General features: G+C 38.0%; 1 protein-coding gene across 1 annotated transcript; it reads right to left on the bottom strand.

The window, feature by feature from the left end:
* Positions 1–10,636: 10,636 nt before the first annotated feature.
* LOC108571573 (cysteine--tRNA ligase, cytoplasmic) lies at positions 10,637–13,592 on the bottom strand. Its single transcript, XM_017933643.1, has 9 exons — positions 13,414–13,592; positions 12,967–13,309; positions 12,673–12,813; positions 12,384–12,594; positions 11,852–12,321; positions 11,621–11,765; positions 11,335–11,543; positions 10,889–11,263; positions 10,637–10,820 (listed from the first exon to the last, which is right to left on the bottom strand). The coding sequence occupies exons 1-9, from the start codon at positions 13,590–13,592 to the stop codon at positions 10,692–10,694; spliced, it is 2,202 nt and encodes a 733-aa protein (XP_017789132.1). The 3' UTR covers positions 10,637–10,691.
* Between the last annotated feature and the right edge of the window lie 71 nt (positions 13,593–13,663).

The following is a 13,663-nucleotide window of genomic DNA, read 5'->3' as shown; positions in this document are numbered from 1 at the left end:
TTACACTGCGGATTTTGATGCATTTATGAAAAATTTCAAGGCACGCAAATACGCACAAAATTATACAAATAAACTCGCTGTAATATTTAGGGAATAAAACAGCTTCTATTTTTTTTTAATTATATTCATAAAAATACGAATTTGTCGTTATACCTCAAGGCTCTAGAGCAATCGAACTTCTGTTAGGTAATAACTTTCGAACTTTTCTGAAAATCTTTCGAACGCAAACGCGGAACAAACTTGTACCAACGAAAACACTACAGACATCGTTATCACACCCATCATTCGTTGCCCGTCAATCTCCAATCACTCCCAAAGAATCCACCAAACCAAAAAAAAAAAACAAAAAAAATCCGTGCGAACGATCGGCAAGAACCGTAGAATAGGGGCTGAAAACTAAAGAGAATCTCGAGGAGAGAGAGAGAGAGAAAGAGACCGGCCGTGATTGCCACTTTCTGCTGACCCGGCCGATTCTTCGACGACCTTTACCGTGCCAATTGCCGGTGCGAATAAAATTTCGATGAGTAACGAGGTCGACGGTGCCATTTAACATTTCATAATCAGAGGTGCCGCTGTAGAGGGTGAGAGACTCTGGTCCACCAACCAATGTAACCACCCCTCGTTCCAATTCTATTTCTCCAGGGCTTCTTCCATCCTCTCTCTCTCTCTTAACAGCGAAACAAAAAAAAAAGAAAAGAGAATACGCGTGGACCCCTACGGTATTTCATCTTATCCTACCACCACCCAATTCTCTTCCCTCCCAATCCCACGATCTATCCCCGGACAGGTCTGAGGCCGTTAGGCGAGTCCGAACGCAAGCTACTAACGCTCTCTCTCTCTCTCGCAACGTAATTTCGCTTAAAAACGTAATTAGTGTGCGTCGAGATGGGGTTGAGGAGAAAAAAAAATCGTTAGGGGGTAGCGAAGTTTTTTTCATAGCGTTGGGGTGCGGCGGGCCAGGAGCTTCGCGATCCTGCCTTGCCTGCCACCCTCCGCTCCGACGGACGAGAACTAGGGGTCCCACCCTTCGCCCCACCTCGACCAATCGCCCCTCTACTCGCTTCGTCCCTGGCCGCGTATCTTTTTTTTCTGATCAAATCTTTGGGGTGGACTTCTCGAGTGCTCCGGAGCAACTCGGCCGTAGGGTATCGAGCCGTACATCTTCTCGCTGCTCTGAAGAAGTTGAAAGGATAAGGAAGAGAGAGAGAGGAAGGGTGAAGAGAGAAAAGTGGATCGGGTAGATTGATAGGCAGAGAAGGAACGAAACATTATCGAGAAACCTGACTCCTCGCAGACAGCCTCTCCGGTGTTACTTATATTTGACTTTGTACTTCCGCTCGAGAGAGGAATCGGAAGACGCGTAATGTGTATAATTAAGACGGGATATCTGCCGGTGTAAAGGTGTTTCGTCTTCACTTCTGCGAGTTTTCGGAATAAGAAAATGCGTTTTGGAGAAGGATAAAGAGATTTTTCTGTGTTTGTTTTACCTTTGTCTCTGATACTTTGGGTATCGCTATCGATCAGGTTCGCCGAGGAGAATATAGGTCTGGTTTAGAAGTCTCTGGACACCCTGTGCAGTTAGATTTTTGTCTCTGCCACTGGCTACACTTTTCCAGCAATTTTACAAACGAAGTTGTCGAAGCTGTAGCTTGTTAATTCGGTTCAAGCCACCGATACGTTGCTGTGTCGTCCCTTCTTTCCTCGAATCTTCGTAAATTGGCCGAGTTGCATCGACCACAGTAGCCTTTAACACATCGAACGCCGGATCAATTCTACAATTGTCCGAAAAGAATTTTTTATTCCAATAAAACACGTCGTAATATATCGACAGTTAGAAATAAAAGAAATTTTACAAATACTACCGTTTATTCTAATCAAACGCTTTTACTAATTTTCGCACCGCCGGTGACCTGTGACCCCCCACGGCATTCAACGGAGTAGAATGATCACGTTCGTTCAATTTTTCTCCCGTTCGGTAACATTTTCACCACTTTAAACGTCACACACTGGCAAAACTATCCACCCGACCGATCCTCCTCGAAACGAAACCACGATCATCTACGCGTGTAGTCCTAACAAAATTTACACGCCAAGGTAATAGACACCCTTTAACATCGTTTCTGGAACGCCCCAAGTGTTATGTATCCGTCCACCGGCGTGACACCCTCGCTCAATCGAGTGCGGATCGATTTGACACAAAAAGCCTGTAATATCCAGTGGAACCGTGTGTACACCTCTCGAGAACCCACCCTGAAATCATTTTCATCACACCTCATCTCCATAACACGTGTCGACCACTCTAATCGTTATCCTTCTATCCTAGATTTCGACATAATAATCCACACCCTGCTGTTAAAAAGAGGAAAAGAAAAGATCTACCTTAATAGGTAATCGCGCAGTTTCGACAGCGTCGACGCGTTCCGCGCCCTTTCTTTCCTCGTTCACCCGTGGAAAAACCCGTAAAACCCCCGTCCGTCAATGGGGAAACAGATATAAATTTCGGTAAAAGGAAAAAGTGGCAGGAAGCTACGCGGTATGAACATCCTTGTCGAGCGTGCACCACCTGAGTCCAAGACTTATGTACACTCGCGTAAAGGACATTCTCCGGGCTCTAACGCTGGATTTACGTACACACGGCTGTATCCTCCGCGCGGGAAAGTGCCGCCTAAGCATCTTCACCCTCGCTAAATTACAAAAACGCCGGTATTAATATCAATGAGAGAGAACCAGGAGAGACTTTAGCCGCAAGAAGAGAGAAGAAGGATGACGCGGTCGGAAATGAAACCTGAGAATCTCTGATCGTATATTTCGATTTGTCTCTCTCTCTCGCGACGAGAGAGAATGACGTTGACGTAATAAAAAGGACGCAAGGACTGTTCAACGTAATTCTTTCTTCAGTTGCCAAAAACTGAGAGGTTTTACTGTAAAAATCAGCGTTTCACTTTCTTTTATCGCAATTACTTCGAAACTTAACCACTTGTAGCAACGAATCACCACCGGTGGAGTAGATTACGGCGAAGAATTTTTCTTCCGGTAAATTTGCATTTTAACGTTTACTATTCAATTTCAATATCGACTTCCTTTCTACGTATTCGACACGCTACCGAAATTCTAAACAGCTGAAACAAACGTGATAAGGAGAACGATAAGGCAAAGGGGTTGATATGTTCTCTACCACGTCGCTCGTATACGAGTGACAACGCTGTTTTGCGATGCGATGGTTGGTAGAAGCGAAGGATCAACCGAAGAAAATAAAAATTGTCACAGAAAATGATAAAGAAGTGTCTTAAAGAAAAAGAGCAAAAGTCTATGTTCTACCTTTCTGGTAGAAATACCTGAAATACCTTTCTCACAAATTTATCGTCAATGCAAAACAAAAAAAAAGAAATACCAAATAGACACTAGAAATTTCAAGCAAAACATCATCGTCCTCGTTATACCTAATATATCAAATTGAACAACTCCAGCCTCCAACGCATTTCCCCTGTCGTTGATAATAAGACGAAGCATCTGAGCCGCGTGTAGGCGTAGAGAAAAAAGAGCTTCCGGTGGCGCGTGTGCTGGTGCAAGAACTGATTAGAAATTTATAAAGAAACATATCTCACGATGCGTGACTCTCGTAGAATGCCACGTAGTGGTGCCCTTTCGATTCACCTCCGACCTCGCCACCCTATCGCCTCTTCGAAACGTCTTCTCGAACGGAAGACGAGCCGTCGAAGTCCTCCGTTGCAGCCGAAGGAAGCGCGAGGAGAGACTGGAGGAGAGGTACGAGGGACGAGAAGGTTGGTCGGTCGGTGGATCGACGAGGACGGAATGGAAAGAAGCGAAAAGAAGGCGAAGGGATGGGCTGATTGAAGCGGGCATGATGTTTAATTCAAAGAAACTGAAGACACGCCCCGCTAACTACGGAGCAAGCCGCCGCCGCGCCATCAACCCCGAAGAAGACTGGACCAGAAGAAGAGGGAAAGGAGAAGGAGAAGAGGAGAAAAAAGAAGAAAAGGAGGAAAAGACGCCGTGATCCTCTTTGCCCTCCTTAAATCTCCCTGGTAATTGCTTCCTTTCAACGAACCATGACTTTACGCGTGCCGCTGAAAGCTAAGGAGACACTATCGGCCTACGAGTGGAAACCGCGAAACGATTTGAAAAATCGAACGCGTCGAAAATTTGAATTTCAACACTGTACTGCTGTACGCGTGTGGCGTACGTTCTATTCACCGACGATCGATAAAGAAATTTCACGGGTGTTTCCATCGATAATGAGAAACGCGGTGGTATCAGTTGGTTGTTTTCGTAAATGTTGCCTTCTATCAAGCGGAGAGAATGTACAGTTTAGAGACACCAGCAGTTTCCGCCATCGCTACGAACGTCTACCATTTTGTCTCGGGTGCAGCAATTACCGAGGTTGCATTGCAGACTTTCCTCTGCGCATGCCCTCGAGGGTGAAAGGGTTAAAGTCTGCCCACCCTTAACTGGAAGGCAGGTCTTCGAGGTAACCTGTAATTTCTTTTCCCCCCTTTGCGATGATATTTCTTTTTTCGGTCCTCTTTTTTCGGTTCTTCACGTTTGTCCGATTTAGAGTCCTCCCGTCTTGATTGTTGCTCGAGGGAAATACCCCGGCTTCGGGCTTCTTCGATCATTGACGTTGATTCATTTCAGGGTGACGCGTTCTGCTCTTGCCGTACCGCGTCCCTCTCTCTCTCTCTCTCTCTCTATTGTCTATCTTCTATTCTTCTATTTAGATCTGACGAAATTCTCTTTTCTCGCATTGTTCGAAAGAAGTTTGTTGAACGCGAATGCGAAATTTTGCACCACCGATTTAGAACGCACGAATGAAAAAAAAAAAAATGATATTCGACAATTGGTCTTTCGACAATTTTTTGTAACGCTATATTCTTTGGTTTGAAGATTTATTTGAAAAATGTTAAACAGGGTGTACCTGGAAATATTAGAGAGAAAGTTGAACCTTCTTAGGACGTTATCCCTTTAGGAGGCGTTTTTTAGGGAAATTTGAAAATTGCAGCAGGGATATTTATCGGGCGATGGTGTTAAGTTGTACAGCCTGTATATATTTAAAAAAGAAAATAAGATTCGTGTTGAACGAATAAATTCCTAAACTTTCGGACGATAACAAAAATTGTGTTTTTTTTCTCATTTTAAATATTACTAACACTTTCCGCCCGATTAGTTATTTTCTCCCCCTCGAAAATTTTGCCAAGTATTTTATCCTCTTTGAACGCGAGTATATTTTAGTCGCTTACTTATTGCGTACAATACACCGATAAAAAGATCCCTACTGAATAATCAGGCGAAAAAAATATATATATGTATATAGGTATATACAGGGTGAGCCACGTAAAAGTCTTCTCTATATAGCTATGACGGTACGAGAAAATTTTTATACGTAATTTAAATGGTTTCAAAGGGTGAACAAGATGGAAGACAAATTTTTTTTTATTTTTCTCAAGTTCCCGTATGTTCTTTTACACAAATGTATTTATATTTCTTTCTATTGTATGTTGTAGCAAACGATTGATGTGTACTTAAATATACATAATAATGTTACCTTGAGACGACCTTGGACACTAAAATTTTAAACGAAACGTAAGCTTCCTTTCATTTTTTCGTTGTTTCTTCCATTGAAAAAACTTTTCTTCCATCTTATTCACCCTTTGAAACCATTTAAATTACGTATAAATATTTTCATCTACCACCACAGTTGAATGATATAATTAGGTGGTCCGTTTTACGTGTCTCACCCTGTATATGTATATATATTAAGAGGCGCTCACGCAATCCCTTTACGATTAATCGGATAACGCGATTCGCAGGAACGCCTCGGTCGAGTCCGAGTATAAATACACCTCGAAGGGTGAACACGGATTGGCCGATCGAGAAAGCGCGTTACGCCGATTTGCAACCGCGCTTTTCTCTATCTATCTATCTCACTCTCACTCTCACACACTTTTCACCGAGCCCTTGTATATATTTTCCTCCTCTTTTTTCTCTTTTTTTTTTCTCTCCGTTCGGTTCGAGCCAATCTTTACCCTCCGTCACCTTTTCCCTCTCCTCCTCATACGGTAACCTCCTTTTTTTTCTCCCCTTTACTCCTCGATATCGCGGTCTGCTATATGGCAAAAACTGACCCCCCAACCCACCGAAAACAGTCTAACTGCGAATCGACACGTGGGCAGAGACGCGTGCGTTTTGTTTCGTTAGAAGCACGCAGCAGAAAAAAGCACGTGAAAAACTGGCTGGGACAATGCGCGAGCGCAGCTGGTTAAACGCGGAAGGGTTAGCCGATTAACATAAAAGGGTACCATTACACGGCGCGAGGCGCAATTCGACTCGTAGCGAGCACACGCGTCCTCTAACAAGCCTTATTTATACGATGTTTTTGCGTTGAAAAAACATACACATACACACAGTTACGGGTGTGGCTTTAGCCCGTAAGATGGCAATACTAAAGATTGAGCAGACTGTAAGTTTACAGCTTCTATATAGAAGAAACGACTTGAAAGGGTATCTAATTATCGCAGATACTTAGGTGTTGGATTTCGCTAGTCAGCCGATCCTCGCGATTAACGGGACCCGGCCACCTGAATTGTTTGCAAATGGTGTTTCCGGTGATCTTTCATTGTGTGGAGATCAGTTAAACAATAGAAAGGTACCGTGTAGTTTATTATGCTTGCTCGTACAATTGTTTAATTTTATCTTTCCTTCTTTTTCTTGAGAGGTTAGAAGTTTAATTACATTTGAAAGATTGTATGAATATGAAATTGTATGAAATTTATTCGAAATTTCCAATGCTTGTACGTGGTGAGTTGGATGAAATACACCTGTTATCCACTAAAAAATTGCGAATCATGGACAGGAACGAATGTATTTGATTTGAGACGTGTTTCACAAGGTACGATGAGTAGTATTGTTGACACGTTAAATATTGAAATTACATTTCTTCGGTATCGATGAATCTTGACGTTTCTTCACAGTAAATAATTGATCAGTTGTGCAGTTTGTAAAATGGAAATGTGTAAAGTGACCGATATTATTGGTTAGGTTAGGTTAGGTATTTGCTTATGAAAATGATATCTAATAACACTCATTCCTAAAGCTAAATATAATAATAATTCAAAGAATCGATGAAAAAAAGCAAAATAAATAAATGAACATTTTCCATAAATTTTCCAAAGCTGTGACAATTTCCCTTACCTACTACAATTTTCACAACAAACTGCAGCAAAAACTTTCATTACGCTCGATACAATCAAATCCGGTGTGAGATGAAGAGACTATCGGCAATTTGTCATCGACTTTTCGAACGCTTCACCACGGCCAACCATCCGAAAGGTCGCAACAATAGCGATAATCGGTCGGACTGGCGAGAAAAAGTTCCGAAAATCACTCCTCCTCGCGGGAAAAAAGGAATAAATCAAACAAAAGGATAAGAGCGCGATGGAGTCTGTGGTATAAATCGAAAACCGACGAGAGGGTAGCTGAAAATCGTCGATGGAGTTATAAAAGTGGGCTCCGTGGCCTCCTGTCACCCCTTCGAACCGCGCACCCCGATGATGCACAAGCAGACACATTGGGATGTCTGCCCTCAAATTGTGAACAATACATTATTTATGTCTGTCTCCTATAGCTATCCTTCCAGCATCGAAATTCCTTTGTGATACGAAAGTGTCGACGTTTCCACTCTATCTGCGGTGATTACATTGCAAAAGTGTGGAAAGTTGACGAAGCCTTTTCGAGTACATCGAGTCTCTACTATCCATTCCGATAACAGACATTTTAAGAACGTGCTCCTATTTCCAAGTGAAGTGCATTAAAACTAATAGTGTTTACTTTTCAGAATCAACGAATTCCAGTAGAGTTATATTCTTTCAAAAATCACCAGAACGATTTTACGCTGATCACAAGAATAAACCTTCCTTTCAAAACCTTACGAACATCCTGGTAAATCGTTACATTTTCACACGTTCAATTTTCCCTCGGGAAAATCTCTTTCTCTTTTGCTTACACTTTCATTTTACACCGTTACTTGTTCAATCAACCTTACGAGGTTTTTTTTTCTTGCAGGAAGTCTACAAAAAAAACCGTTGCAACCAATTGACGTAGTATATATGTACCGTACTAGAGACGTTCGAATTACAGAATCCAGGGTGCTATTCTAATTTGCCACCACGTGTACATACACCTTTCGTTGTTCACCGAACGAAGTCGACCTCTTGATACACTGGTGTTTCACCTTTCCAACCTATTCTATATATATATATCTTTTTTTTTCCGAGCTCTTTTTATCGCAGTTCGGTTACTCTGAAGCGTTCTGATCAGCGTCACCGCGGAAACAGCAAAAAAAAAAGTGACAGTGTAAAAGAGAAGAGAACTAAAAAAAACACACACACGCACATACACAGGATGGTAATACGAGTAAAAAGCGGTGCTCGTTAAATTACAACAGTTACAGAACTTTGATTTTGGATAAAGAGAATCCGGTGAACGAAACGAAATCGTAGCTCGAGAGTGTGACGAAGAGGGAGAGACATGGAGAAAGAGGGTGGCTTTATATATGCATACGAGAACATTCAGATGTCAATCAAGAATCGAGACCTTTCGAATTTGGGGTGCGGAAATCGGACTTTTTCCGAAAAAATTTACGTATTCATTCGCACCGCGAAGTGGAGTGGAGAAAAACGGGATGAAAGGGCGAAAGAGAGAGAGAGAAACAGAGAGGGAAGAGAGCGGAGAGAGAGGGTGGAGGAAAAAGAGAGAATTCGAGCGAAAAGTCTGTTTGCTTTTTTACCACTCTTGACTTCATATTTGAGAGCATATTTTTTGCGTCAACCGTCACGCATTGTTAACGTCAACTTACTCGTTTATTTTTTTTTATTCTTTCGTTCGCTTTTTTTGTGCCATGCGTCGCTACGCGTACCGCGATGAAAGGAAAACCGTCTGACAAAATCCAATGCACGGTATCGGGAATTTTCGTGATTTCCTAGATCACGTCTCCGTTCAATAAATTTGAACTGGTGATTTAAAAAACATTATTTCAATTATTATTAAGGCGATTAAGTTTATATTTCTTTTTTGTTTTAACTAATTATTTTCTACATTATATTGTCCATTTTTACACAGTGAAGGAAAAAATTGTACAAAAACATTTAGAAAAGTCTATCTGCGTCACGTGTATTCGTATATTTGAAAGAAATTCCTGAACCAGTAACGATATTATATTTATTTACAAAGACGAACTTAAATGTAATAAATATTGAAAAATGAATTTTCAATTGTTTTATAACAAATTTCAATATGTAATTTTCATGAAAATATAATTTGTAATAATATTTCCAATTCGAAGAAAAAATACAGGGACGAGAAAATCGATAAAAGTTTTCTAATTATTTCGTCACGATTTTAGTACGAGACATTATCATACGATGCATTTTCACGAGTTGGAAAAGCGCGTGATACACGACCTGCTCGCCACGCGTTTCCACAGTTCCTGAATGCAGGATGAATATCGGTCTGCTTCGCCGCAAGTCAGGCATTATATCGCTTTTACATTTATAAAGCTGTCACACGCCGACTCGCACGTCATTGTGAAAGGGGTATTATGCTTTAATAATGGACAGCATCACGTGTCAGATTCATCCGGTAGGATGGAAACGGTGCGAAGTTTATTTTGTTTCAGGACGATCGAATCCAATGGCGACGCGCAACGAAATATTGTTACACTCGAGTTTTGCATGGTTGAGAATCATAATTTTATCGACACAGTAACAATGTTCTCTGTTTGTACTCAATTGTCGATATGGCAATATCTATCCGCTTATTCTACCTTTAGTTAAGTGAGGAAAGGATGTTAACTTATTGTTTAAAAATATCTTTTCATTGATAATTTAGAATGTGAAGATTTTTGTTTAGATTGGAAGTTTAATGTTCACATATATCTAAGTTAGATAAATGTACTGTCTATTATTTACTCTTGGTGGAAAAAACTGTAATATCTATCGATGTTTTTTTCTCTTCATCATTTACGTTTACTCCGTATTAATTGTCTATAAAAAAGGAAATCGTTTCCAGACGTTTAAGTCTTATCATATTTTGGCAGTGTTTATCTTGTAACAAAAAAGTAATTTTCTGCAAGGAAAAACAAAAGAATGATATATAGTTTTAATCGGAATATTGTTCGAATAAATCATTTTATACACTTATCTAAAGATATTTGCGTGAAAAATAAATAATGTTTATCATCTTGTCCTTGTCTGCATTTAAATGCATGTTAACAGCATAACCTTAATGGATGAATGACATGATTAATTCATATAAGGCCTATATTTCTATGAATTTATATACACACTGTTTTTTATTGAAGTACAATTTATTAAATTTCTATTGCAATTTGATACAATAGTGACATTAATATTGTATATGTGCATTTAGTGATAACTAAGTTATCTGCAACACATTGAGAAAACGTTAAGCAGAAATAGAATTAATCTTTTTAATTAAGTACCATATAAACGTAAGCATTAACCTAAGTATTATATGAGCTTTGTTACGTTCATAGCCAGTAATAAATTAATGAACAATGCAATGATACGAAAGTAACATGAAAATAAATATTTTTGCCGCGTGGAACCAACAATTTCCTTACACCACACAAAATTAATACTATGCAGCTAAAAATATTAAGCAACATTTTGAATAGAAGCAAGATATTCGTTGTATCTTTTTTCTTGCGCTTGCAGCAATTTTTGCAATTTTTTCATCTGTCCTTTACTGATTTCTTTACCGTCTATATCATGCGTAGGTATACCCTAAACAAAACAATTTTTTAAATACCGTATACAAAGAAATATATTAACTAACAAACAATTTTACTCACATTATTATCAAATTGAGAATATTTATCCTTTTCTAACTTAAACATTTCAGTAGGTGGAATTTTTCTCTGCGCTTCTTTTGCTGCTGCTGCCGCAGCAGCATCCGCCTTCTTCTTTTCCTTCTCCAGTGCTTTTTCTAATTCCATTTTCCTCTTGCATTCCTTTTCCCTTAGCAGTTCTTCTTTATTCACTAATTTAACTTTACATGATTCCTCATTACTGTCTTCCAAACGCACGCCGACGTCCGGTAAAATATCGTCACGTAACTTATCACATTCCTCGAGAATACTACTAGCTTTTAACGTTTTAGCATGACTTCTCACTTTTTCACGGAAACTTGCCAGAATTTCAAGATATGGCATGGCAATTTCTTCAACCTTCAATGAAATCGATAATAAAAAAAATGCACGATGTAGATGAAGGAAAAGTAAAAGTATGTGTAACATACATTTAAATTTGTAGTATTAGCATCAACTGGGAAACCAATACAATCGTGTGAAGATGATATTGCACCAAATATACTTAACATTTTCGTACAATAAACTGCAACATCTCTAAGTAATAACGTATTTGGTTGTTTAACTTGTTTCATATAAATATTGCAATGTGTCACAAGATCTCTAATTGCATCCAGCGCACTTCTTGTATCAATATTATCTATAATACAAATATACAATAATTTCTGAAGATGAAATATGCACCTGACAGTGTTCTGTTTACAAATGTTTACTTACCACATAATGCATTATGCACAGAATCTCTAGTATTATAAAAGTTCTGGTTTAATTCCACTTCAGAATTTGTCCATTTAGTAAAAGTATTAATATTTGTTTCTGAATCCAGAGATCTAATTTTACATTTTACATTTAAAAAAAATTCCTGTGATACAAATCAATTTTATAGATATTATATTGTTGAGTATTAAACAGAGTATAAAATATTATTTAACCGACGTTTATACTTACATTTAAAAACTTCTCATATTGAATAGCCATATTCATAGTATTATCGCTATAATCTAACGTGTCTTTCCATGAATGCAAAAGAAATGCAAGTCTAAGCTGTCTTGCTGAATGTTTTTTTAATGCATCTTGTATTGTAATAAAATTTTTTAGAGATTTTGACATCTTGCATCCTGCTATGGTCAAATGACCAGAATGAAGAAAATATCTAACCCAATTAGAATTATTAAAATATGCTTCTGCTTGTGCTATTTCATTATCATGATGTGGAAATTTTAAATCTACTCCTCCAGTATGAATGTCTAAATTTTCTCCACAAACCATAGATGCCATAACTGAACACTCTATATGCCAACCTGGACGTCCTTTACCCCAAGGACTTTCCCACCATGGCTCTCCTTCTTTAGAACATTTCCAAAGTGCAAAATCTACCGATGATTTTTTTTCGGATAACTCTGAAGTGCTCAAATCTCCTAATCAAAAAAAGTTTTCGTTCAAAATATAATCAAGTATTTAAAAAAAAATTCATTTTTACCTTCTCCTTCTTGTAAACTTGATGTATCACCATATGCTTCTGGCACAAGTTTAGCATAGTAATGCTTATCTTGTTTATCAAAGCTAGTAACATCAAAGTATACAGAACCATTACTTTCATATGCATGTCCATTTTCTATAATTTTTTGAATAAATGCTATAATTTCTGGAATATATTCACTAACTCTTGTCAAACTATTTGGCTGTAATACCTAAAAAACATTTCATTATAAGTTTTTCTGTGTAATTAATAAACATGTAATTAAATTCAAGATTATATTTAAATTTACATTTAAAGCATCCATGTCTTTTAGAAACTCCATTTCCCAATGTTGTGACAATTTGGTGAAAATTGAGTGTTCCATGACTGTAGCTCCCTTTCTCTTGTCCAACCATTCTGCCAATGGATCTCGTGTTTCTTTTAATAGCAACTGTACCCATAGAAATTACAAACACAGTGTTTTTAGATAAATTATTAAATAAAATTACTAACAATATTATTAACATTAAATAATAACATTATTACTAGCTATATGCTTATTATTAATACTCTAATAGCATGAAAACTATATATAAACACATACTTCTTGAAATTCTTTCATTTTGTCCTCATCTTTAAGTTTCACAGCATTCTCAAGATTTTCAATTGCCTTTCCCACATTGGACAACATTTTCAGTAGCATATTTTTTTTATCTACATCATTTGTAGTCTTTACTATATCTTCAAAAGTACACATAACATTTTTTGCATCATCCAAAATTTCATCAAGGGTATGACTCTCTTCAATATATCTCTCATATAAATAGTTTTGTCTAGCTCTCTTTATAATTTTATCATCTATATCAGTAATATTCATTACATATAGAATATCATATCCAAAATAATCAGACAACACACGCCTTAATATATCAAAGGAGATATATGATCTAAATAATAACAAAAATCATATGAAAGTACATTAAAATGAATATTATACTTATAATATTTCAATAAAATATGTGCATAATTTTTTGAACAACATTATGATTACCTAGCATGTCCCATATGTGAAGCATCATAAACAGTAGGTCCACAACTATACCATAGTATACGATTTCCAAATTGTGGGACAAATACTTCTTTATTTCTAGTAAAACTATTGTATAATTTAAGAACAGAAGCGTTTTTTCTTTGAGGTGGGGCCCACGATGGTTGTATTCTCTTTGCCATTCTTAATCTATAAAATCTGGAAATACCAAAAAGTAGTAAACTGTAATTCTTAATATTTTTGCATCACTATA

This window comes from Habropoda laboriosa, unplaced genomic scaffold (genome assembly GCF_001263275.1).
Source record: "Habropoda laboriosa isolate 0110345459 unplaced genomic scaffold, ASM126327v1 scaffold40, whole genome shotgun sequence".
Taxonomy (NCBI): Eukaryota; Metazoa; Arthropoda; class Insecta; order Hymenoptera; family Apidae; genus Habropoda; species Habropoda laboriosa.
Note: the sequence above shows the minus strand (reverse complement) of the source record. Positions and strands in the feature narration are given on the sequence as shown.

What these genes read in the sequence shown, in the direction of transcription:
- LOC108571573 (XM_017933643.1), bottom strand. Translation starts at nt 13,592, where the DNA reads ATGGCAAAGAGAATACAACCATCGTGGGCCCCACCTCAAAGAAAAAAC. An exon ending in AATATGAGAAGTTTTTAAAT is followed by an intron (nt 11,766 to 11,851) that starts GTAAGTATAAAC and finishes TTTGTATCACAG; the next exon opens with GAATTTTTTTTAAATGTAAA. An exon ending in TGTGCATAATGCATTATGTG is followed by an intron (nt 11,544 to 11,620) that starts GTAAGTAAACAT and finishes TTTGTATTATAG; the next exon opens with ATAATATTGATACAAGAAGT.